The 22,481-nt window shown below is 40.3% G+C and overlaps 1 protein-coding gene across 2 annotated transcripts in view; it reads left to right on the top strand.

The window, feature by feature from the left end:
* LOC308177008 (uncharacterized protein) overlaps positions 1 to 22,481 on the top strand; it is a 65,836-nt gene that overhangs the window by 8,191 nt on the left and 35,164 nt on the right. The window contains exons 3-6 of one of the 2 annotated variants that reach the window (XM_080553585.1): positions 9 to 348; positions 450 to 545; positions 789 to 883; positions 21,829 to 21,904. In XM_080553585.1, coding sequence (XP_080409711.1) covers positions 326 to 348; positions 450 to 545; positions 789 to 883; positions 21,829 to 21,904 — 290 coding nt within the window. In that variant the 5' untranslated portion in view covers positions 9 to 325. Of the gene's footprint in view, positions 1 to 8; positions 349 to 449; positions 546 to 788; positions 884 to 1,053; positions 2,026 to 21,828; positions 21,905 to 22,481 lie in introns of those variants that run through there. The other variant, XM_080553586.1, reaches the window with a different exon arrangement.

Raw genomic sequence — 22,481 nt, 5'->3', positions numbered from 1 at the left:
CTTTCCAGATAGCAAGAAAATGAAAATCTAAAAGTCCAGAAGAAACAGAATATTTCAAAGCAATCTGTGCCTCTAAGTTTCAGTCAATCCAACATCAACTTTTTGTGTGGCTGTTTGCAAGAAATGTTGATGCTTTGTGTCACGGTTTGGTACAATTCTTATTTTTTTTAAATCCTGGAAATTTGCCTAGGGTGAATAATGTGAAACAGGTAGGACTCCAGTCTGATCACACATTTGGCTGACAGCAATGAAGAGCAAAGCCTACACCGATTCCTTCTTTTATATTGGAGAATGCCTTTTGAAATGATAGTAAAAGCCATGTTTGATGAAGTATCTCTGCATCTCAAAGTAAGCTGTCCAGGGGATCCTGGTTGTTCCTCACAGCTAAAGCTGTGCACTCTGCTTCTAGGCTTAATTTGATTGTTGAATTTCTTATCTTTTCCTGATAGATTAAAGGTGTGCTATCAGAATATTTCAGCATTGTATCAGTTCCTATGGATGATGATCAACTCATCCCTTACCTTAGTCTCTGAAGAACTGAATAGGTCAGACTTCCTTGTTATTTCATCAGCAGCATGTTTTATAGATGGTATATTAGTTCTGTAGATGTTTTTTGCCTTTTCCAGTTTGTCCTTTTTTAACACACGGTTTGAAGTTTGGAGAGCACAGTCTAATTATGCAAACATTTCATGATTTCTACTCAAATCTTGAAGGATCCAATCCTTCTGCAAAGGATTTATAATCTATTTTTCAGCTTTTATTCATGCTGGCATTTCTTCCCATTCCAGTGGGCAAGTTGCTTACATTTTGTACCTCACGTGGAAGCTGACACCGTTACAGCTGCAGAGTGGTGTTTGTAAGAGCTGCCAGCACACCGGCATCGGTGAGTCTGTACCAGCCAGCAGCATCGAGATCCCTGCCTGGTGCAAACTGGTGTGGTCTGATCACTTTATGACAATTTAACTAATACCTAGAAAAAGTCATTACATAAAGCCACAGGGATTCTAAAATCTCAGTTTTGGAGTAATGTGATCTGGTTCTGTCCCTTTCAAGGTTTTGCAAATGATTCTCCAGAGCAAATATTTTCTATGAAATCCTCTCCAAAAACAATCTGCTCTCTGTGAATGTGCTTTAGTGACAGAGAGGTACTCACCTGATGTACTGAAGAATTTAAATGGAAGAACAAAAAGAAACTGAAATTGCCTTAGGGATTGAGGTCAGGTGAAGGTTAATCAAAGGAAATGACAGTAAAATGGCATTCATGGCTCTTGGTATATTTTTAATCATTCCTCTCTTTCTCCCTCTCATGAAAGACACACAGGATGGACAACTTTTTACTGTTGTATTTAGCTAGGGGAGATTTTTATTTTTGTCTCGATTATTTTAAAATGCACTTTCTTTTGGATTTCTCCTGTGGATTTAGCTCCTGAAAACTTGTATCACAGTGTCTTAAAATTGTGTGTGGGAAATAGAGAATGTGTGTGGGGGAAGGAGAATGTTCAGAAAAAAAGAGAATTTTCCCCCAGAATCTCTTTCATTTTATCGTCTCTTTCTAATGTAATGTATTTTGAGGGATTTCTAGAAGTCATGAGTGTAGGGAGTAAATACTTAGTAAAGCCAAATATTCATTCTTACACAAGTGTCAGGCTAAATGAAGTCCATAAAAGCAACTATTGGAAACAAGAATACTTTCTTTCAGACTGCTAATCTACAAGTAATTACTCTGTTTATGAGTGTAGATGTTTTGTATATTTTTTAAAAAGTTATTAGAATAACCTTCATAATTACAATAAAACTTTGAAACCATGCCTCAGTTTGTGGGCTGTCTTATATTCTGATTTTGTGTATGTGAAAAGGCCCCATTTAGAAATCCTTGTTTTCAGAGTTTGGAGTTGTCGTTTTGTGCTAGTCACCTTAGATAACTTTGGCATAAATGCAACAGGAACAGGAGCAACTTTATGTAACTTAAAACTGCCTGAGGCAGCCTTTAAAAAATGTGAGCAATGCATTTTTTCCAAGTGTGTTTATATAGCTCCCTTCCCCCTGTAATGTAGAGAATCCTAAAGGGTATATATTAAACCCAAACAGCTCTCAACTGTGGTAACTTGGCTGAAGCAAATGTATTCTCCCAGCTCTTTAGATCTTATGCTACGAAGCATCACGCGTTGGGTACCTTCAGTGATGTGGCTGGGAGCCGAGGTCATGCGAGACCTCACCATGTTAAACCTCCTGAGGGGAATGGGGGACTTAAAGTAAACATATTGCTGGAAACCCATCACCACTGCAAGTTGCAGTAAAAAAGGTGATGTTTTATACGTATGCTTTCTCCACATCTCGGGGAAAAAAAAAATCTGGAACTCATTTCTTTGTGTGTCATTGTGCTGTTTACTGCCGTGATTGCTACTGGTAATGTGGCACTTTTCTGCCTGATCCCACATGCTGCCACATGGGTGCCATATGGGATTTTTGCCATGGAGCTGATGAAGGAGGGAAAGCCCTGCTCCACAATGCAAACAATGCTGAGAAAAGAGCATCAGACAATCATTTAAAAATAGAAAATTGGTCAAAAATGGGAAAAATGTATCTGAATTGTAGTTGAATTCAATTTACCTCTTAATTTAGAACTGCAAAACCCAAGTCCCTACAGATATGCAAGGGAAGAAAAAGAAACAGCTGTAAAGGCTGAGCTGTGCCCTAGCTCTGATGGCACCACCATCAACAAGCGATTGCTTTTGCAGACACAGATAGATGGGTAACTTGAGCATTTCCATGTTTACAGGACTTGACTGTGATTTTATGATGCTGTAACAATATCAATGTTGTTTATAGACTGGATTTTTCAAAGGTACTCAGCGTCAGCCTGAGCAGCAGACTATCTCACCTGTAACTTGCTTGTCTTGTAAAAATTCCATATTAGTAGTAGAAATATAAATAATTCTTGGTGAGTCTTTGGCAAAACAGGAATATCTGTTTAAGGAAAAGAAAAGTAAAACATGAGAGAGACCATTTTAAATCAAAACTGAATACCTGAGTTGAAGGCAGAATTAACTACTGACAAGTAGAAAACTAGTAGAAAATTGGACAGAGAAAATAGGATATTGTTTTTCATGAACAATATGACCTCGGATTTTTTTCTGAAGTAAATACAAATGAATCATACCAAATCATATATCTACTCTTAAAGCATATAATAAAAATATTCAAACTATTATGTGCCCGCACACCCAAACTATTCAAATAGAGGAAGCAATAAATGGGTCTGAGTATTTTTATTTCAACCATTCAGACTGGCTCCCAGAATTAGTAACTTTCTCCAAAGGTTTATTTTTAAAAGTTGCTAAACTTGTTTAGTGTATCATTTTCCAAAAAAGCAGAATTTAGTGGAAAAAGTACCAAGCATAACCGTCAATGGAGGACTGAGGCTGAAATGAAATCTCCCAGATGTGTTGTCTGCACATATTTGATTGCTGTGTGTTTTTCCTGCCTGGACTGGCACTTGGATAACGAGGCTGGGGGTGTGTTCAGCCCCGTACCCCCCATCTGAGCCCCCCAGGACTACAGGGACCTATCACTGCCCTTGTGCGTCTGTGTGTCTGTCTGTCCCGCAGCAGGGCTTGTGGTGAGGACAAAGCCTCTCATAGGAATGATCCTGGATTAATGTTTTGGGGTTTTGTCCATTTTTCAAAATGGCTGTGGGATTAAATATGAGCGTTTGCAGTTTCCCCTGTGGGCAGAAAGTGGTGCTTTGTGTTCAGCCTTTGCTAAAACTGCGGTAAAAGCAATGAAGTGGCCGAAGATCAGAGGGGAAGCTCTGCTTGGTGTCTTGTACTTTTGCAGGCTGGTTTTGGCATCCTGTACCAGATTAACAGCACACCTGCCCTGAGAAGGGAATTTCAGAGTGAGGAAGCTCATTCGAGCATCAAAGCAATATGATAAAAAATGATGGGTTAACAGCAAAATCAGATGCTTTTGCATTTCCTTTCACTTTCTGGTTTTGGAACTGGAAAGAAATGTTCTGTGAAACTGTTCTCAAGTGAGGTGATGGTGGCTCCTGTTGGAATATATCGGTTGTCTCAGCTCAGTCCCCCAAGACTTCTGACAAAAATAACTATTTTTGTACCTTATCAATAGCTTCATCAAGCCCACATGCTGGCTGGTATTTGCTGTGTATGAGGGATCATTGTAGGTCAGTGATGTACCGAGCACAGTGTCTCGCGTACTGCTGTGTCAGTGTCCTGCTGATAAAAGGTGCTTTGTGTCTGGTGCTCTTGGGTTTCCACCTTCATTTTATACTGCTCCACCAAGATGCAGTGATGCTGAGGAGGAAATTCTTGCTACCTAATTTTAAACATCCAGTGCAGGTTGTTTCCGGCTGTAGCAGAGCACAGCCTCTGCTTGCTGTGAGTCCAGAGGCAATCCTTCCATCGCAGTCAGCTCATTGCTCACCTGGGGGCATGCAGGGCGCAGGCCGGAGCGTGGCCTGTGGCAGCCGGAGCGGGCCTGTGGCGTCTCTGCCACGGCCGCTCCCTGCCAGGGCTCGCAGCGGGGTCTGGGTTCCTCGTATGTGCAGAATCAGTCCCTTCATTCCTTGTAAGGGCTTCTCTGATAAAACCTTGGCATAATCAACGCTCGCAGAAAGGTTTTGAAAAAGAAACCAAAGTCTGCGAAAATATTTCGCAGTGGGTGGAATTGGGCGAAGGTTCACATGGTCTGAGAGGGTGTCAGTGCTTTCTGCGACAAAGGGTTTCACCGTGTGCCAAGTCAGTTGGGAACAAGCTGTGCCATAGCCTTGTGCCCGCTGGGGCACTTCTGGTCAGGTGGAGCCTTCTGCAGCCATTTTGCACTGCAGGTCCTTGCAGAACCCGAAGCAGAAGGTGGCCAATTCTTTTGTTGTATTAAGTGTTGTAAACACCCTTTCTGGATTTTTCTCTTCCATCACATGAAATTAATTTAATGCTTAATATGTGTCTAAATGGGGGCTAACTTCTTTTAGGAGATTTTAGTCTGAAGATGAATTCAGAGCAGTTGCTTGCATTCTCTGCTGCAGAAGGATGGGCACTGTCTGAAAGAGCAGCTTAAAAATAGTGATGTTTCTTCAGGGGGGTTGTTCAGCAGTATGAACCACAGCAAGAGTTGGCTGGAAGGAGATACCTTTACATTTAGAGATGTTGACCGGATGAGAATCATCAGAAATCCAGGAGTGCAGTAGCTGCCTGGGCTGCCTTGAGAGGCTTTGGACAATTTGCTGTGGCCACCTGCGGTTATTAGTTTAGAAAACATGTCACTATTTTACCTTGGCATCTGTTCAAAGTACTAATTCTGTGGATCAGTGTCTTTCAGATGAAGAAAGTAAAATCCTTTTTTGCCCCTGGTGTCTGAGTAAATTGATATCAAATACTCTAATGAAAAGACAACTGTTGTCAGCAGAGGCAAGCAGCAAGAAAATCTGGGACAGTAGGTAACTTCATAATGTATTCTTCATCCTTAGGGATTTCCAGTGCACTGAGGATTAATTTTTTATTACATCCACATGTGGGGCTTTTCTTAAATACACTTCCACTAACAACTTAATACTTTTTTCAATTAAACTATCATAAAATGCTACAACTTTTTGTCTTTCTGTCACTTAGAAGACACTTCCAATGTTGTGAGCATTGTTACTGCCTCATACTTTTTGTTAAATGAAGCATCTTTTTGCTGTCCAACTGAAGCTGCGTATTTGATCAGAGAGGATACTCTGCACCCTGTTGTGGATACAAGCAAAAAAAAAAAAAAACCACACCGCAGAACACAACAACAACAACAAAACCTTCTGGAACTGCACTTCTGCAGTGATTTTTTTGTGAATTCTCATTTCCGTGATAGCTGGCTTAGTCTTCTGCAAGTACACTTTATATTATAGAGACTTTGCCAGAAATGCATCTTTTGCTTATTTTAGTTCCTTTGGTTCAGATTAATTTCACATGCAGTAACTCTATGAACATGTTCAAGAAAAAAAAAAAGGATCATTTTCACCTGCTAGAGTGTTCACGTGCTTGACTACAACAGGAGATTGAACAAGAACAAGACAGCAAGCAACAATCTTATACCACACATAAAGATGAATTGTGCAGACTATAACAGGCTAAAGCCCATGTTTTATAAGTAAGTTGGATTTGGATTTAGGTAACAATGGGTTACAGCCTATTGTAGGAAAGTGGTCAGTAGCTCAGATAGTTTGTAGCTCTCCATTCAGAAAAGTAGTAGGTTGAAGAAGAAAAAATAGATAGCATAAGGATGCCTGAGAATTGCCTCTGCACTGATGAGAGCCTGAAGTGTTTGTGAGGCTATCGTCACCTTCGGTAAGATGGATCAGTGTTGCCAGTCACACAATATCACTTCTGGTAGAACAAGGCTTTAGAGGGCTTCTTAGCCTGGGGAATTACTGAACCATTTTGATTTTGTTGGCACCAACAAGGAAGAGACGCATTGATTTTACAAGACAGCTCACAAAGATCCTCACGGAGTTCTTTGATTTTGGAAATATCAAACTAGCTGCCCATCTTGAAAAATAATAATTGATTTAAAAAATTATTTTATAGCAAAATATTTACAAGTCACAAACAAGATGAATTGAGAATTAGAGGCGATGTCTGTAGAAGGGGCTTGGGCGGATAGTGAGTTGCACATACTCCTTGTGAAGGCACAGGGCAGGCTGAAATCAGCATCTGAATTCCCCAGTCAGACTAAGGACAGGTCAATTGAACTACTGGTATCCACTGGCAAATAAGGCTGCCCAGCTGCTTTCCCACACGTTTTCTCTCTGTCTTCTTCATTGAGAGAAACAGGTAAAATCCTTTCTGAGGCAATGTTTATATGAAACAGAATCATCATGTGTCAGTGTTCAGAACATAAACTAATCTGAGTTAATCTTCTCTGTTTTCTTCTGCACCTCCATTTTATAAAATAGAATTGGGAGAAAATTATGGTCACAGAACCTGATTTTTTCCTCAATTCTGGTCTTCATAGAGAACTACCTGACAATTAATATTTGTGTATACCTTTTGAAATATCTGACCTTTGGGGAGTTGACAGAGCTATAATATTAGTCTTTGTATGCTAGCCTGGCTTTTAAACTCCCTGCCTAGTGGATGTAAGTTCAGTGGATACAGATCTGAAACTTGATTTCCTCAGTATAGCTGCATTAGCATTCAGCTGTGGGTATGTAAGATAATAGTATTAAAAGCAACCTTCCATCCTGTTGTCATGGATGCAGCACAGCCCAATCCTCGTAGCAGTATACCACCAGTCTTTGTACAATCTCATTTTTATCTACAAATTTTAATTTAATTATACCAGAAATTCTTTAACTGTATATAATATATGGTTTTATTTTCTATTTCCATCATTAAAATGTAAGAATTGAGCAGCTCATGTTCTTTGTCCAGTGCTCATTTTTTTGCATTCCAAGTATCTGTCAGTATTAGTTATGAGACTGTGTGAAATAAGTAGCCATGAAAGATGCCTGCTTTTATGACAGAATGAGTGGTTTCATGAATTTTAAAGGAGCACATTTGTATTTTCTGTTCTTGAACTACACGGGCTACTCACAAATATGACAGAAGATAATTGTTTGAGGAATTATGATGCCTTTCAAGATTTTGCAGGATATTACTATTTTCATAATCTTTCATTTATCAGGTTATATGACTTGATTTATTTATGTGTGTAATTTGGAAATTAAAGTACTCCCATTCTGTCAGCATAGGTACATGTTTTCTTCATATAGCTCATACTCCTGTTAGCAAAAATAATGAATGTGCTAATTTTTTTGTCAGTTACTAAAGAAACGCGTCAGAATTGGAGGATAGTCAGGTATTATTCTGGACCACGTGAGACAATATGGAACTGTACGTACTGCTCCCTCAATGCCTTAGGATCGCGGCAGCGCGTATTTCAATATATAACACTAACAGTGTCGCCAGGCAGTGCATGTACTGCAGTTTGTTAAGATTTAAATGAATGCATTGTTAGTACTGACTTCAGCAGGGATTTTGTGTGAGTGAGTAAAGGCTTCAAGCCTTTAATTGACTAAGAAAATCTTTTTAGTTGTGATTACAGGGACAGATACTCAGCTGGTGAGAACTGATGGTGCTCCATTGAATCAATTTTCATACCCCGTCTGAAGTCAATGGAGCAGTGCTCATTTATAACCCGGTACCTGGCCCATTATTATAAAAAGACGTTTCAAGCCTGGTATTTGAGTGGCACGGTAACCTTTTATTTCAGAGCTGCTTGACTTGTTTTAAAAATTTCATCAAAATCAGTGGTAAAATCCTTGGGCTAATAAATTCAGTGTCATAAGCTATTTTCATTTTGTTAGGAGCTTGAGTGTGGAAACCTATGACTGTGTCCTGTTTACTTGAAAGCATGGTGGTGTATCTGTTGTACTTTTGTATTTAGCATGCAGTTGTCTTTTTAAAAACTAAAACGAAGCATCTCTTTACCTACCCTCCTCTGTTTCAGTCACGAAGTATTTGCATGTTTTCTCTTGGCAATATTACCACACCTTCCATCCCATGCTAACTGTATAGTAGGATTTTATGGTAAAAATTTCTGAACATCTTTATGTATTATGCATGTTCATAACATCTGAATTTTGTTGCTGAAAATCTCCTCTCAAAATTCTGTGCATGCCCATAATTAAACTGCTCTGAAGGTGCAGTCAGGAAAACCAGGCACCAGCATTATGGAGTGAAAATTAAAGAGGCAAAACATCAGAGTGTCTACTGTATGTGCCTGCTGTTAGACACTCAAGCATGGAGAACAGGATACACCTCTATGGATGGATAGCTTTCCTTATTAAAAAAACACAGTAGGATGCACAGTAGGGGAACACACTAAAACAAGGCTTTGTAGTAATTTCCTTGAAAGAAATTTCCCAAGATAGCAACTTGAAAAGCTTTTAATCTTATGACTAGCTATATAGTGAGTTTTACTGTAGGTGGTATAAAAAAGACCATTAGATTACAGCCGATCTGGTAGGGTTGGTCCAAAGCTCGTTTCCTTCAAGTCCTCCCTCACCCTCAAGAAAAGGCTTAGACTTTGCTTGTACCAAAATGAGTTTTGAATAGATTGGTGTGGGTTATAGCATATTTAATAACTTTAAATACATGTCTCTCAAGTTTGAGATTAGTTAGTTTCTATTTTCAAGCTAGAAAATGGAAAGCCCACCCTTACCATCTGAAATACATGACCAAACTGCTGCAATTGAAGTGATCCATGACGTTAAAGTTTCTCCTACATAACTATATTTGAAACCACTGTAGGACTTTTCCTACTGTCACTTGTATGTTTGAGCTGATGTCTGGGTCTCTGATGATTTTGGGTCTCTGAACAGTGTCCATTTGGGGGAACATAAAAAGTACTTCTCATAAACTCATGAGGAGAGGGCTCTCGTGACTGTGCAGCAGTAGCTCCATCCATGCACAGCGGTGTGCTAGCAGCATGCTCATTGGACTTTCCCCATCTGTGTTATTTATTCAACATGACTATTAAACTTCAAAGAAGAAAAATCTGGAGGAATTCCCATGCAAATATGCTGGAAGGCTGTTAACATGTGTTATGGCCTCAGCATGCCGGCCCGGGTTACCTGGTCCTCCCCAAACCAACAGGCCTGTGGGCTCTGCGTTGTGCTGGGTGCCTCTTAACGCATCAAGGGCCCTTCTCTGAAGGCCTGCAGCTCTTTCTCAGGCTCATCCTTCTGTGTTTTGGTGTCATGACTATGAAGTGCTAACCCCAAAAGCTCGGTATGGGAGGCTGTAGGCGCAGCACAGGCGTTGGAGCCAGCGGGAGCTGAGGGGCTCAGCACCTACGTGCGTGTGAGCATCAGTGGAGAAGACCTAACATCTTGTGTGTATCTTGTGTCAGCCACTGAGAGCTGAGAACAAGGAACAAACATGTCTGATAATGTGTTTCACATTGAAATAATTAAAGAGAATTGTTGCTTGAGGGAAATGTGCCTTTAAAAATTAACCCTGACATCTCACTGACGATTTGGCTTATTATAGAGATTTTTTTTTTTTTTAGTTTTTACTAAACTTGATATGCATTTTTCAGCCCCTTAGAAAATGCAGAGCCTTGGAAAACTTCCTTGTATGAGTAGTCTATACTTATGTGAGCAGTCCCATCCATTTTTCACCGGGCTACTCACAGGACTGATGTTTAAAGGATCAGGTCTGTAGTAAATGACACATTCTGCTATGCCCTGGAGCCTGCGCTAGTTATTATTGTTTGAATCTATCTCTTGATTGCATATATTGCAGTCTTCTATCACACAGGGTGCCAGTTTTGAATGTTGTTCTTCAAATAGCCATCAAGCAGCTTGCTTTTTTATTTCTTCTTATAGTGAAACAAGTCAGTGGAAATTGAAAGTCCTAATTTCCATAAAGCACTAAAAGTTTAAAAACATTATTCTTGTTGGATCTGGAGTATTTGAAAACAAATAAAAGGCATATGGAAGTGCTATTATTTATTTTAAAAATTCTAGATATGTCTAACAATTATATTCATGTTTTTGTGATTCATGGGAAGTAAAAACCAGAATCAGGTATTGGTGTTTAGGAAGTGTGTGTTGATTATATCATGGCTATAACAGTTATTTAACAGTTCAAAAATTGTGCCATTTTTTTTATTGGGGTGAACTCCAGTTTGCCATCTGATCAAAATCTGTTTATCCAGGTTTGGGAAGTTTTGAGTTTCTCTGTGTGTTTGATCATTTTCTAACTAATGTTAAGCTGCATTTAAATAGTATAAAAAAGCATGTGAGGTGGCAGGATTGGAGGCCTGATGTTCAGGCTGCTTTCATCTGTTTGATGTTGCTTGAACTGCCTCAAATTGTGAGCGTGTGTGTGTGTGTGTTTAAAAGGGCTCTCTTCCTTCGGTGTGCCTGCCAGTCAATGTGAAGAATTCAAGTACATTATTCCAGCCGCGGTGCCTTGGAATTGTTCAATTCTCCATCCTGAGGGATGGCTGAGGTGCTGCTAATACATTTTTCAGTTTCAATTCTGCAACTAACAAAATAGACATGCAAATTCTCCTTGATACGGTGAAAAATTCTTTTTTTTTTTTTTTTTGGCTTTTGAATAGTACCATAACGCCTGACTTCCCGTTAGGAAAACACAGTAAAATACATAGGAGCTAGAAAATACTTTAGATTTGTATTCTGTACATTGATTGGCATGCCCCCATTTGGTATAATGCTGGTTTACACCAACTGAGAATTTGATTCCTGGATCTGGCACTTAATTCCTTCCTTAGTCGCGGGAAGAGATTCAACCCCTTATCTTCTGTCCCCCTGAACTTGTAATAATTTGGTGATCTTGGGTGCAATCCTTCGGGATGCTGAGTACTCCCATGGGTGCTTAAATCAGGGTAGCAGATGGCTTGTGATACTACTTAGAACTGGGCACTTCATTAGCTAAAATTTAAAACATAAAATACTTTAAAAACACTTCTCAAAAACATTTTTCTTGGCTTAGGAAAGATTTTTACCCTTTTTATAAAAACAGCAACTAAAGAAGTATCTGTTAGTTACTGTGACATTTGCTATAAACCTAGCTGTACACAACATTTCTGTTATGTTCTTTCTGGCTATTAAAGGCTCATTAAAAAAATTAAAGTCTCCACAACTTACAATATTTTCCATTGAAATAGCATGTTAACACATTTCTTTAATCAGTGTGTAACTGTCAAGGGAAAGAACAATTCATCTAGTATATGCATACATTAGAAAAAAATTATCAGATTTAATTTTATTTGTTTTATATTCAGGTCTTTTTTGAAGGAATTCCTGCAGGGAAATGGTTAATCTATTTTTAACTAAAGCTTACTTTTGTAATCTATCCAGTGCTTAGAGTTCTGTCATTGATCTATGATTTATGTGATTTAAACCACCTCTTGGCTGTAACATTGGTTTCTATCCAAGATGCTGAGCTGAATACTAATTACAAGATCAAATTTATGCTGTTGGGCTAAGCAGCTGAAGGAGCTTTCCATGCAGGACTCCCTTAAACCATGCCACCATTGAGCATTAGTGAAATATTTGGTGGGGGGGAAGGGAAAAATACTGGAAAAGAGAAAAATATTGCAGGAAAACTGAAGTGTCCTCTGAAAGCTTTATTTTTAGTTCTGTTGAATGACTGTACAGAGCTATATGCAGATATTCAGTGTGTGTAAGTCTGTGAATATGCACATGGTTAGGTATTTCCAACAGAATCTGACTAATTCACCCTAATGAGTGGGAAACCCATTGAGAAAAGCCAAATGGCATGAGTAAGCAAACAAATAAATAAGATTGAAGATATTTTATTTCAAAACATACTTTATGCCTTTATTTTGACAAGTATCATGTTGTCAGAATGATTTATGGTATTTCATAGCGTATCAGTAAATGCACTGTAGTATGTTTTCTTACAGTAAGAAGGTCTCGGTAACAATAGCTTTGCTTTACCTCTCCTTAAAACATCTTTGCTGAGAAAAAAGCCAAGAATACCAATTTTATAGAAAATACAGGTCTTAGGGTTTCCTTCTGTAAGAAGGAGTAACACTGTTCCGTTTGCCTGCATCACCTTGGCAGAGGAGGTCGCAATGGCAGCGATATTCTGGAGTATAGGCAGTCAAAACATGTTCAAACAGCTCTGAATCCAAAATGCAGTTTGAATAAAAATGAAATTTTCTATAGGAATTTTGTTGATCGTTCAGTTTTGAGACAAAATATGTTCTAGTGACTCATCTGACTTTCATCTGTGTTGGTATAATGTTGATATGTTTCATTTTAATGATGCTGAAATGTTTTAATCTGTTCAGGCTTCCGTTTTGTATTTGTGGTGCTGTTCTCACTTTTACTGTATGCTTTGGTTTATGTTTTGTTACACTTGGATCATTTTAACAGTCACAGACTACAACAACTGCATATTATTAAAATGTAACTTTTTCATAAAATGTCCTCATAACTTCAGTTTTACAGGAATCTTTTAAGATTTCATTTCCTTTCTGCACAAAGGGACTTGTCAAAATAAAGGAATTTCTCACAGAACAGAAATTTCCAGATCTTGACTAATTTTATTTTATTTTATTTTACTTCTGAGTGGTGAATTGCTGTGCCCTCAGGGCTTTGGAGATGCAGTCTTGGCCAAGAGACTAATGTATAGGATGCAGGTGATGTAGGGAGAACGATTAGGATACACTTTTGTTTTCCCTGTGACATCTGTGTTGCCCTGGGTGAGGGTTGTTTCGAGATCCCCTTTCTCCCCTCCATGAGGCTGCAGCGGCCCCCCTGCTGCTGAGCCAGGATTTTTTTTATCTATGCTATGGTGTTTTAAAGAAATTCGCAGTCTGCCTACATATGAAATGATTGTCTTGAACCTTGTTCAACTGGATGTGCGCGCTCGCATGCCTCCACTCTTGCAAAGGTTACAGCATTGTGCCTGGAGTCAGCAGGCCATCGTGCTTGGTCTGTAGGAGGCCCTTTAGTGTGGAATTAGTTCCCTTTTATCCTCATTCTTGCTCACTTTAAAAACAAAAACCAAAACAAATAAAAAAACAGAAACAGAAATAAAACAAACAGAAAACCTTGAAAAAGTTTCTTCCAAGGGCATTTTTAGACTAACACTCTCTTGTTGCCTTTCTGTTGCTTACCGTCTCCTTCATTTCTTGTTTCTCTCAGTGTGGAGAAGCTCTTATTCCAGTTAGACTTCTTGGCTTTTAAAAATTATATTTGCTTATATTCCACCTGATATCATACTTGCTTTTCTCTGTGCATTGTTACGAATATTTTTCAATATGAATAATATGCGTTGCATAAGTTTGGTCAAAGGTGAATATATGGTGTATGTCATGGAAGTAAGATGTGCTTGGAAACAGTTTTATTAAGAGGAGCCACAGTTCATGATTACATTCCTGTACATTGCTCTCCTGTGATGCAGTCCTTACCCACCCCATCTGTAGGTGCGCTAGGTTACATATCCGAATGCTGCCAGCAGTGGCAACGGATTGCCTTACAGTCTTACAGCTGCAAAATGGAGGCTATTAAAAAAAAACAGGATGAGCCCAGGCTCCTCGAAGAAGCTGAACGTTGTGGCTGTAATTGTGATCGGGTCATTCTGCGAGCTCGCTGTAGCCGCAGTATGTGACACACATTCCCTTACTGTTTATGCAGGGAAATAATTTGCACTATCAGTGGTGGTGTTGATCTCGAGTGAGAGTAGGTAAAACAACACAAGTGAAGATGGGTCTTCAGTTAATTGCTGTCATGGTCTGAGGGACTTCAAAGGAATTATTTTACTGAAAGCCTCATTAAATGGGTTGGATATTTTAGTACGCTGGGCACCATCACAGCAGTTCTTTATGGCTGGCTCCTGCGCAGCCTCCCCCGTCCCTCCAAGCATGCAGGTTCCCACCCGTGTCCCAGGCCCACGGTGTGCCCTGACAGTCACAGCCTCCAACACTGAATCCACACAGCGAGTCTGAGTCCTTGGCTGTCTGTCACGAACATCTCCGTGGCCCTGGGGTACTGCAAGTCAGTGGGTGCTCCAAATGGACGTGTTCGAACAGGAGAGCAGCCACCAGGACGCGGCAGGGACAGCCAGGGCTGCCCTGCAGGACATCCCCCACCGTGGCGTCCCCCCCATCGGTGTGTGCCTAGGGATGGGGAGACAAGCTGGGGGACAGCCCGTGTTCATTTGTAGCTTGAACAGTGCAAGTCTCTGACATTTGGGAGTGGTGATGGAGAGGGAGAAGGAGGTCTGGGAGAGCAACGTGGTGTTTCATGTCGTGCTTTGACCTTGCCCGTAGCCACCATGTAAGCTGGAGATGTGGGGTCAGGGTTGTGTTAGTCCATCCCTCTTGAGCAAAAGCTGGCAGGACCGATGCTATGGTTGTGCCTGCCCTCGGGACCTCTGTGCTGTACAGGCAGGGGTCTGGGTGTGAGCCGGACATTTCCTCCCTTCACCAGGGCTCAGCCTGCATTACACTGTGCCTTACTGCACTTCTACAGAGCAGAAAGTCAGTGAAGTGGAAAGAGGTGCTGTATGTTATCTAATAAAATAACATTCTAGAGGTAACAGACAATATTTTGAATATACGTGTAGTAAATGTTTTCTCTCCTTTCTCTTATTTGCAGTAGAACTGTTAAATTAATGACCGCTGCTTTGACAATAAGGTGGGGAGATTTCCACTGAAGTTACGAAAATTAATATCATGTAGATTTAACATATACATATGTGCTTGCATATACTTAAAATGTGATTCCTGTATGCCATTAAAGCTGATTCTTTGTATACCTTCATGTATACAAACATAGAAATTGTACACAACATAATTTATGGGAAGGGAGGGCATTTTGGAAAGCTGTTGTGGATAGTGCTTAATTAGTGCTGCCTGTCTTGATGATGTGAAGAGGTCGTAATGCACCCTCAGGGGAGTCCTGCTATCGCCTTGATAAAGTCACTTCTCCCAGGTTGAGAAGAGGAATACGTCTGCAGCCATTTTGGGGATTCCTGTGCAGTTTCTAGCTGTGCTGCATACATGCACACGTGCTGGGGTGTGGTTGCTGACTGCTGTCAGAAAGCCTTTGGCTGGTGTCAAATGTCCCATGGCTTCATCCTTCCTCTAAAATTTTTGCCTGTTCCTCTCACAAACCTCATGTACACCAGCTCTAATGTGACCTTTGAGACCTTAACTCCCTGCCTGTTCCCGTAGTATATCAGTTTGTCTGCACAAAGCTATCAAGTCCATGGTGACAGTTACTTAAAGCTTTGTCGAGGTGCCACATCACCCTCAAAACTCTGAAATTTTCTCTGATTGGCTTCAGGAGAAGTTTTGGAATGGAATTCCTGTGAATATCATATTTTCCATTCAACCAACAACCCTACAGATTAGGCTTGGATGGTGTGCTGGTGAGTGAATTTAATCTAATCCAGCACTTCCTGTAACCGCCAATTCTGTTGTCTCTTCCTAAAATTTTATGATATTAACAAAGGGAAAAAATTGTGATTTTTTAGGAAAGGGAGCAAAATCCCACACTGCATGGTGATAATATGCTGGCCACCCGTTTTCTCTCCTCCTCTCTTGTGACAAGAGAAGTTCAGATTTTCATAATATTTCTCTATCCTTGCTTAAGAAGGGCTGCTTACTAATCCCACAGATGTAAAATTGTTTGAAGAGTAAAAGGATTGAAGTCAACCCAAGCTACTGAACATCCAAAAAGAGAAAGACCTACCATACAAATCAATTGTTTGCCCTTGGGAATGCAGTTATCAACAACGACAACAAAAAGATGTTTCTCCTTGAGTTTAAACACTAATCTTAGCGAATAGAAACAACAGAGAAATACAAGTTACAGACAGCAATGCAGGACATGGGATGCCCTTCTTATGGAAGAACCAGCACCAGCAGGCCTAAGGCACTGCTTGGTTTTCAGGGAAAATGTATCCAAGTTAGGATATAATACATAAATAAGCAAAGAGCACTGTAATTTTTGCAATTTCTATTAATTTCTGCAAAATTAATAGAACCTAGGGCGAGTTATTTGATAAAACTGAGCAGACAAAGTGTGTGTAACTATCCACAGAGTTGCTGACATGATGAATGATGATGGATCTAAACTCATCTGAAGTTCTTCAGGAATAATAGCTGCATAAAGTAATTTCTATAGGGTGCTTAAATGTGCTGGAAACATAACAGTATATTGAAGGTTGTGCATTATGCTAAGAGTGACAAGTATTTATGATTGGAAGGTCTCTGTGTTGGTTTTATCACTTTTTGTGTAACTTTTCTTGGTTCTTTAATCTTTTCACTTAAAGACCTATCCAGAGATAAAAAAAAAAAAAAAAAAAAAAGGCTAGTTCATGTAATTGTATTGCAGAGATAGTAAATACTCTCTTACCTCAAAAAAATCAGCGGCCCGATACTACACAGGTGTTTTTCTTCTGGAGTAATGAGTGCCCTCATTCAAGAACAGCTGGTGAGAGAGGTGCCTGGTGCTAGTGTAAGCATGGCCCAGCAAGGCAGCTGGGTGCGTGTGCTGCTGCTCACTGCCTTCCCATCAATGAGAAAAAAAATCCTAGCATCCCATGCCTGTTGCATGTAGCGAGTTTTATGTTAATGCAATTGCAGATGTAGTTGAAGAAATTAAAATAAGTGTTTTTTTTAATTTACAGTCACACTTGTGGTTAAAAGTGGCAGCTGAAAAAAAAAATATGGCTGTAACTGTATTGAGTTGTCAGAGTACTGGAAATCTACAAAACTGTAAGGGGGCTGAGGTGGAATTTTAAAAGAGGTGCCCATTCTGATAAACTTCTTGCCTTCCAGCTGTCTTTGTGTCTCTGGGATATTGTAGGTCCTGCTCAAAAGCAGGAGAATGGAAAATCGCGGTCAGTCTGTTTTGCCAGTCCTGGCTGTTTCTATTTATGGCCTTAACAGAACATATCTGCGATTTTCATTATTATTATTATTTTTAAATATGTGACAAATACAGTCTATGTTTCTCTTGAGTATGATGAAAGAGGAGAAACTTTTGTGTGATACAAAGACCAATTTGCAAGACCTTAATGTTCTTGGTTTTCCCTAACCCTTTCTAACCTACCGCAGCAATCTGTACTTTGACTGCTAGGTCATGCCAGTCCTCCTAGGTCTACAAGAGCCTTTGAGACAGAGCTAATTTTTTCAGTACTGACTATAGAAGCTTGTGATTGTAGATCTGAATGTCCCTTTTTCAACTCTGCTACCAGTGACCCACTGCATAGTAAGTGTCTCGCATTATAAAGTGGTTATTCACAACGGCGTTTGACCAATGCTATCTGGAGGGTGGGAGATGCTTTCCTGGCAATGGGATGTGAACATCATGGGGCAGATCTTCAGCCAGTATACATCCTTCTTGGTCCTGCAGCTCAATGGACTTCTGTTAATTCATGTGGAAAATGTACGGCCCCAGCAAGATCACAAAGTTCAGTGTTCTTGACTGAGAGCAATACTTCGCAGTCAAGATCAAAAACTTTCTACAATTCCCCTGAATTTTGACTGTTCCACATGTCCTTTACATTGTTATATGCAAAAAGCTATGATATTGTCCACGAAATCTTTGAGGGAAGTTTTGTGTGATCTTTCTTTCTCTTTTATTAGCTTATTGCATTTCCATACGAGTAGGAATACTGAGCCCTGAAAGCACACCTGGACCCTCTGCTCATGCCCTGTATTCATTTTGTACAGAGATTAAACTCCACTGATTCTGGCATGCCCATCATTACCGTAGCAACCATTCAGGACTTTGCTTATTCTTGAAGAGCGTCAATCTTTTATTTTTAATGTAGTCGCACTGAAATCTTGAGGAAACTCTCCTAGCTGATGGATTGCTCTCTAACAGCCATGTTTGCAGGACAGACTGAAGTGCCTGTGCTGTGGGCAAATTTCTCTTGTGTTTTGGTGGTGATGAACTGAAAGTTGGAATTTCCTTGTGCTTGAACAAATCCCATGAGACAGGATTTGCAGCTCTCCTTTAGGTCAGTGCAGTGCAGCCAAGCACCCTCCAGGCGGTGCAGCCTTCCTCTGCTCCCTGCGAATGCAAGCAAGGTATTTGGAAAGATGAATTGTGTGTTGTTGTATGCCTCTTCAGGCAACGATAAATTGGGTAAACATGTATGAAGCTTTTATATCGCACCAAAGGGCCTGTTTTCAGCCAGAGAATAAGCCCTTTGTCTTTCCGTCAAATACATCAGCTGAGGGTCTCCCCTCTTCTGTAATCCTCACTCCCGATTCCACCAGCACTGGCAGTGATGCTGCCGATAGCATCGGTGTTGGCAGGCATGGAGCAGGCTCCCGTGAGGTCCCTGACTTCTGTCTCAACACATGACTTACTTCCCCTTTAATCCAGTCATAAGTACCCAAGCACAGACGTGTTTCAAAGCTTTGCCATTTTTGATTGCTTCCATTATTAGTATATGCAGCTGTACACCTTCCTTATTTAAAATTTATTTTACTTGTTGCATGGATGCCTATAAATGCATTTCAGAGACCTTCCCCTCTTCCCAAGCACACTTATCTTTATCTTTACTGCTGTGGAACATCCTTAGGGGATTTTGTCAATTTGAAATATAATCAATGAAAAAGAAAAGAATCAGTTTCAGGTAGCAAGGTGGCCCTTGAGTGCCCCAGTCATGTTTTGTGTTTATGCACTGATTTTCTCATTAGATTTTTTTTGCACGATTTTCCTCACCTTGTTACTTTATGCAAGTCCATGTGAAAAACAAAATGGAATGGTCAGGACGAAAAGTGAAAGCTGGTGGCACACCAAATGCTGCCAGGTGCAGAAAGCAAGCAAGGGTACAGAGGTTTAGTATTTCCCTGCTCCTCCATTCCCATCTCTTTGGTTCATAATAACTTATTACTTGAAGAAATACCGGATACAGAAAAGAGCAGAAAAACTTGGCTTTAGGAAGTTGGCTTTTCAGTGTGAGTGAACTTTGCCATTATAAAGCTCTGTCACCATTCATGCAAAGACTAACTTACAAATGGTATCTACGCAGAGTTAAATGTCAAATATGTGTTGTGAGCATGTCACTGTCGTGAGCAGCGTGCATTATAAATAGCTATAAGCCTATTGATTTGTGGGCGACTGATTATAAAAAATCTGTTTCTCTATTGGACTCTGGAAAACACATCTGAAAAAAGGCTTCTGTTTTCCCAGAGATCAACAACATACATCTGAGCTGGAAAATCTGGCAGGGTTTTTCCTAGAAAAATGGTGGCGATGTCATTGAAAATTAGTTATGTACATATACAGAGTTCTCGCTTCCACTGGAGAGGTCTTGGTGTTGCGTTTTGTTGCATTTCTTCACGGTGAGGGTGACAGAGCACTGGAACAGGCTGCCTAGGGAGGTTGTGGAGTCTCCCTCTCTGGAGATATTCAAGGCACGTCTGGACGCCTACCTGGGCAGCCTGCTCTAAGGAGCCTGCTTTGGCAGGGGGGTTGGACCCGATGATCGTTTGAGGTCCCTTCCAACCCCTTCGATTCTGTGATTCTGTGATTTCTTGTCTTCTTGAGGAAAACCAAGTGGCGGCCAATTCCCTTCAACCAAGCAGTGGTGCAGCATTTGTGCATGGAGTTGGGCTGCCCAGATCTCACCCGCAGGTCCCTGCTCTGGGTTGGATCAAGAACCTGAAAATTGGGATCTATTTTCAGCAACAGGCCCATCAAATATAAAGCTCTGTACTTATCTGAGAGCCATTTATGTTATTAGTGACATAAATGAGCCAACAAGTGACACAAAAGCCAACTACAGCTGTAGGCAGATAACTACTCCTTTCCCAAACATTACTCCAGAGCATCCATTATGCATAGTGATGTTCTCTAGGTCTTCCTCCTTTACACAAGCAAGAAGCCTTAGCTCCAAGTCAATGTGAACCTTGCTGTCTCTCCTGGCTTACCTTGTATTACATATTTTCTCTTGTTGGTGCTATTTTGACCTTCTCCAGCAGAAGGTGTGATAGCCCTTTTTCAATGGAGTGCTGCGGGTTTAAGGTCTCCTTATTCAACAGATGAGCATCCTGCTCAAGATGCTTCCTTTTCTCTTGGCCTAAACTTAAGGATTATGTTGCTCTCTTGCAGTCACTTCTCTCTGTCAGTGAATACTGCTCCTTGAAAGCAGCAGGCTATACTGTATATTCAAGCTTTGTAGATTCCATTAACATTTTGTTAATGAAATAGTGCTTTGTCAAAGAGTCTTGAAAACTTAAAAGGGTATTTAAGCTTCTTCCATGAGTCAATACCATATAATGTCAACATTGCCACGAAGGGATAATTCAGAGATGTCACACAAAGCATGTGTTATGCCATTTGCAGCGTAGGAAAACAGCTCAGCATTTATGTTGTTTAATCCATCTTCAAAAATCTTTTGTTCTGAAAAAGTTGAAGATCAATCTTGTCGGTATTTACTGACACAAAGCTGATGTAAGTCGCTGTGCTCCTATTGACTTCATCTGAGTTGCAGTGATTTACCCCAGACTCAAATTAAGACCAAATTAGGCACATGAAGAACTTAACATCAAACTTCTGAGGAATATACAGTTGCAAATGAAAATATGGCTAAAAGTAGAGTGAAGTAAACAGTTTGAAATGATCTGGGAAGGTACAGAAACAATTTGTTGATACTTAGAGAAAAGCAACATTATATAAGACTTTGCACTTACGATATAATGTACTTTTCTGGTTAGAAGTAAATATGAAATAGGGAAATAGAGAGAGAGTTCAGACCTGAGCTCTGACAATGAGGTAGGGCACGTCGACTTTGGGGCAAATTTCCAAAATGTGTCTGCTGCAGTATCCTGGGTTTGCATCGCTGTCTCACTGAGTCTGACTGAGGTGCTCATGAAATCCCTCCTTCCCTTTCTCCTTCCTTCCCTCCTTCGTTATTGGAGTAATTCTGTAATCGCACCCACCGTGCAAGGAAGGAGTTTCATCCCACTGAGCATTGCAGTAATGCTGTTTGTTTTACCCTTGTACTTTTTATTCCTTTTCCAGTAAAGCTCTATATAATGTAGTTGAATGTAACGAAGGTACCCTCAGCTTTCTTTGAAGAAAATAAACTGCCTTACTTCATATTTGGCTGAATATGTAGCACTTTCCCATGATTATTCCTTAGCTGTGTTAAATCTTTTTCTGTTTCAGACTTTCCAGATATATGGGGTCACTTCTGCAACACGCAGAATGATGTAAAGTTCTTTAAAAATAATTCATGCATCTTGGTGGCGAAGGTTTGTGTTTCATTCACATTCAGGATTTTTCTTTCAACCCAGGCATTGTACAGACAGGCAGCAGTGCAGACCTGCTGGAGGAGCTCAGCAGGAGGAGAGCCCGCGCTGCACCAGCAACGTGAGTGAGCGGGGGCAATATCCTCGTGCTGTATTACTGCTGGCAGGTCAGGTATGCCGAGGTAGCTTGCAGGATCTTTCTGAGTAAGGGATACTTTCTGGCTTGATTGCACACAGCAGGAAGAAAAATAGTATGAGGCTCCTCATGTGTACTTTTACGCTGTTTCACAGCCTGGGAAACATATGGAGCATAAAACAATTGCTCTTTCTGTGAAGAGCTATGGAGGGCTTGCAGCCTCATTGCTCCAGGTGAGGTCACTGCAAGAACAACAAAAATGAGAATAAAATATGGGAAAAAAAACACACAACGAAAATACAGGCTTTAAAACATTCTGAAAGCACGTTGTGCATATAGTGTGTGTGCTGGCAGCCTTAAAGTATGAAAGGGTCTCAGTATGCTAAGCTCTTCTCAAGGTCTGCCTCACAGCAGCCATACACGATGACAGTGTGTGCAGTACGTACATAATCTTACAATTACATCAAGTTCTTGAAATTATCTCCCAGATCCCAGCATACTTGATCGGATACATTAAAAAGTAATGCACTTGCAGTGCTAAGTAGGAATGAAAATTTAAAAA

The sequence above is a fragment of the Anser brachyrhynchus genome (assembly GCF_964034855.1).
Source record: "Anser brachyrhynchus genome assembly, chromosome: 13".
Lineage (NCBI taxonomy): Eukaryota > Metazoa > Chordata > Aves > Anseriformes > Anatidae > Anser > Anser brachyrhynchus.
The sequence above is the reverse complement of the archived record's forward strand: the minus strand, read 5'-3'. Positions and strand labels throughout refer to the sequence as shown.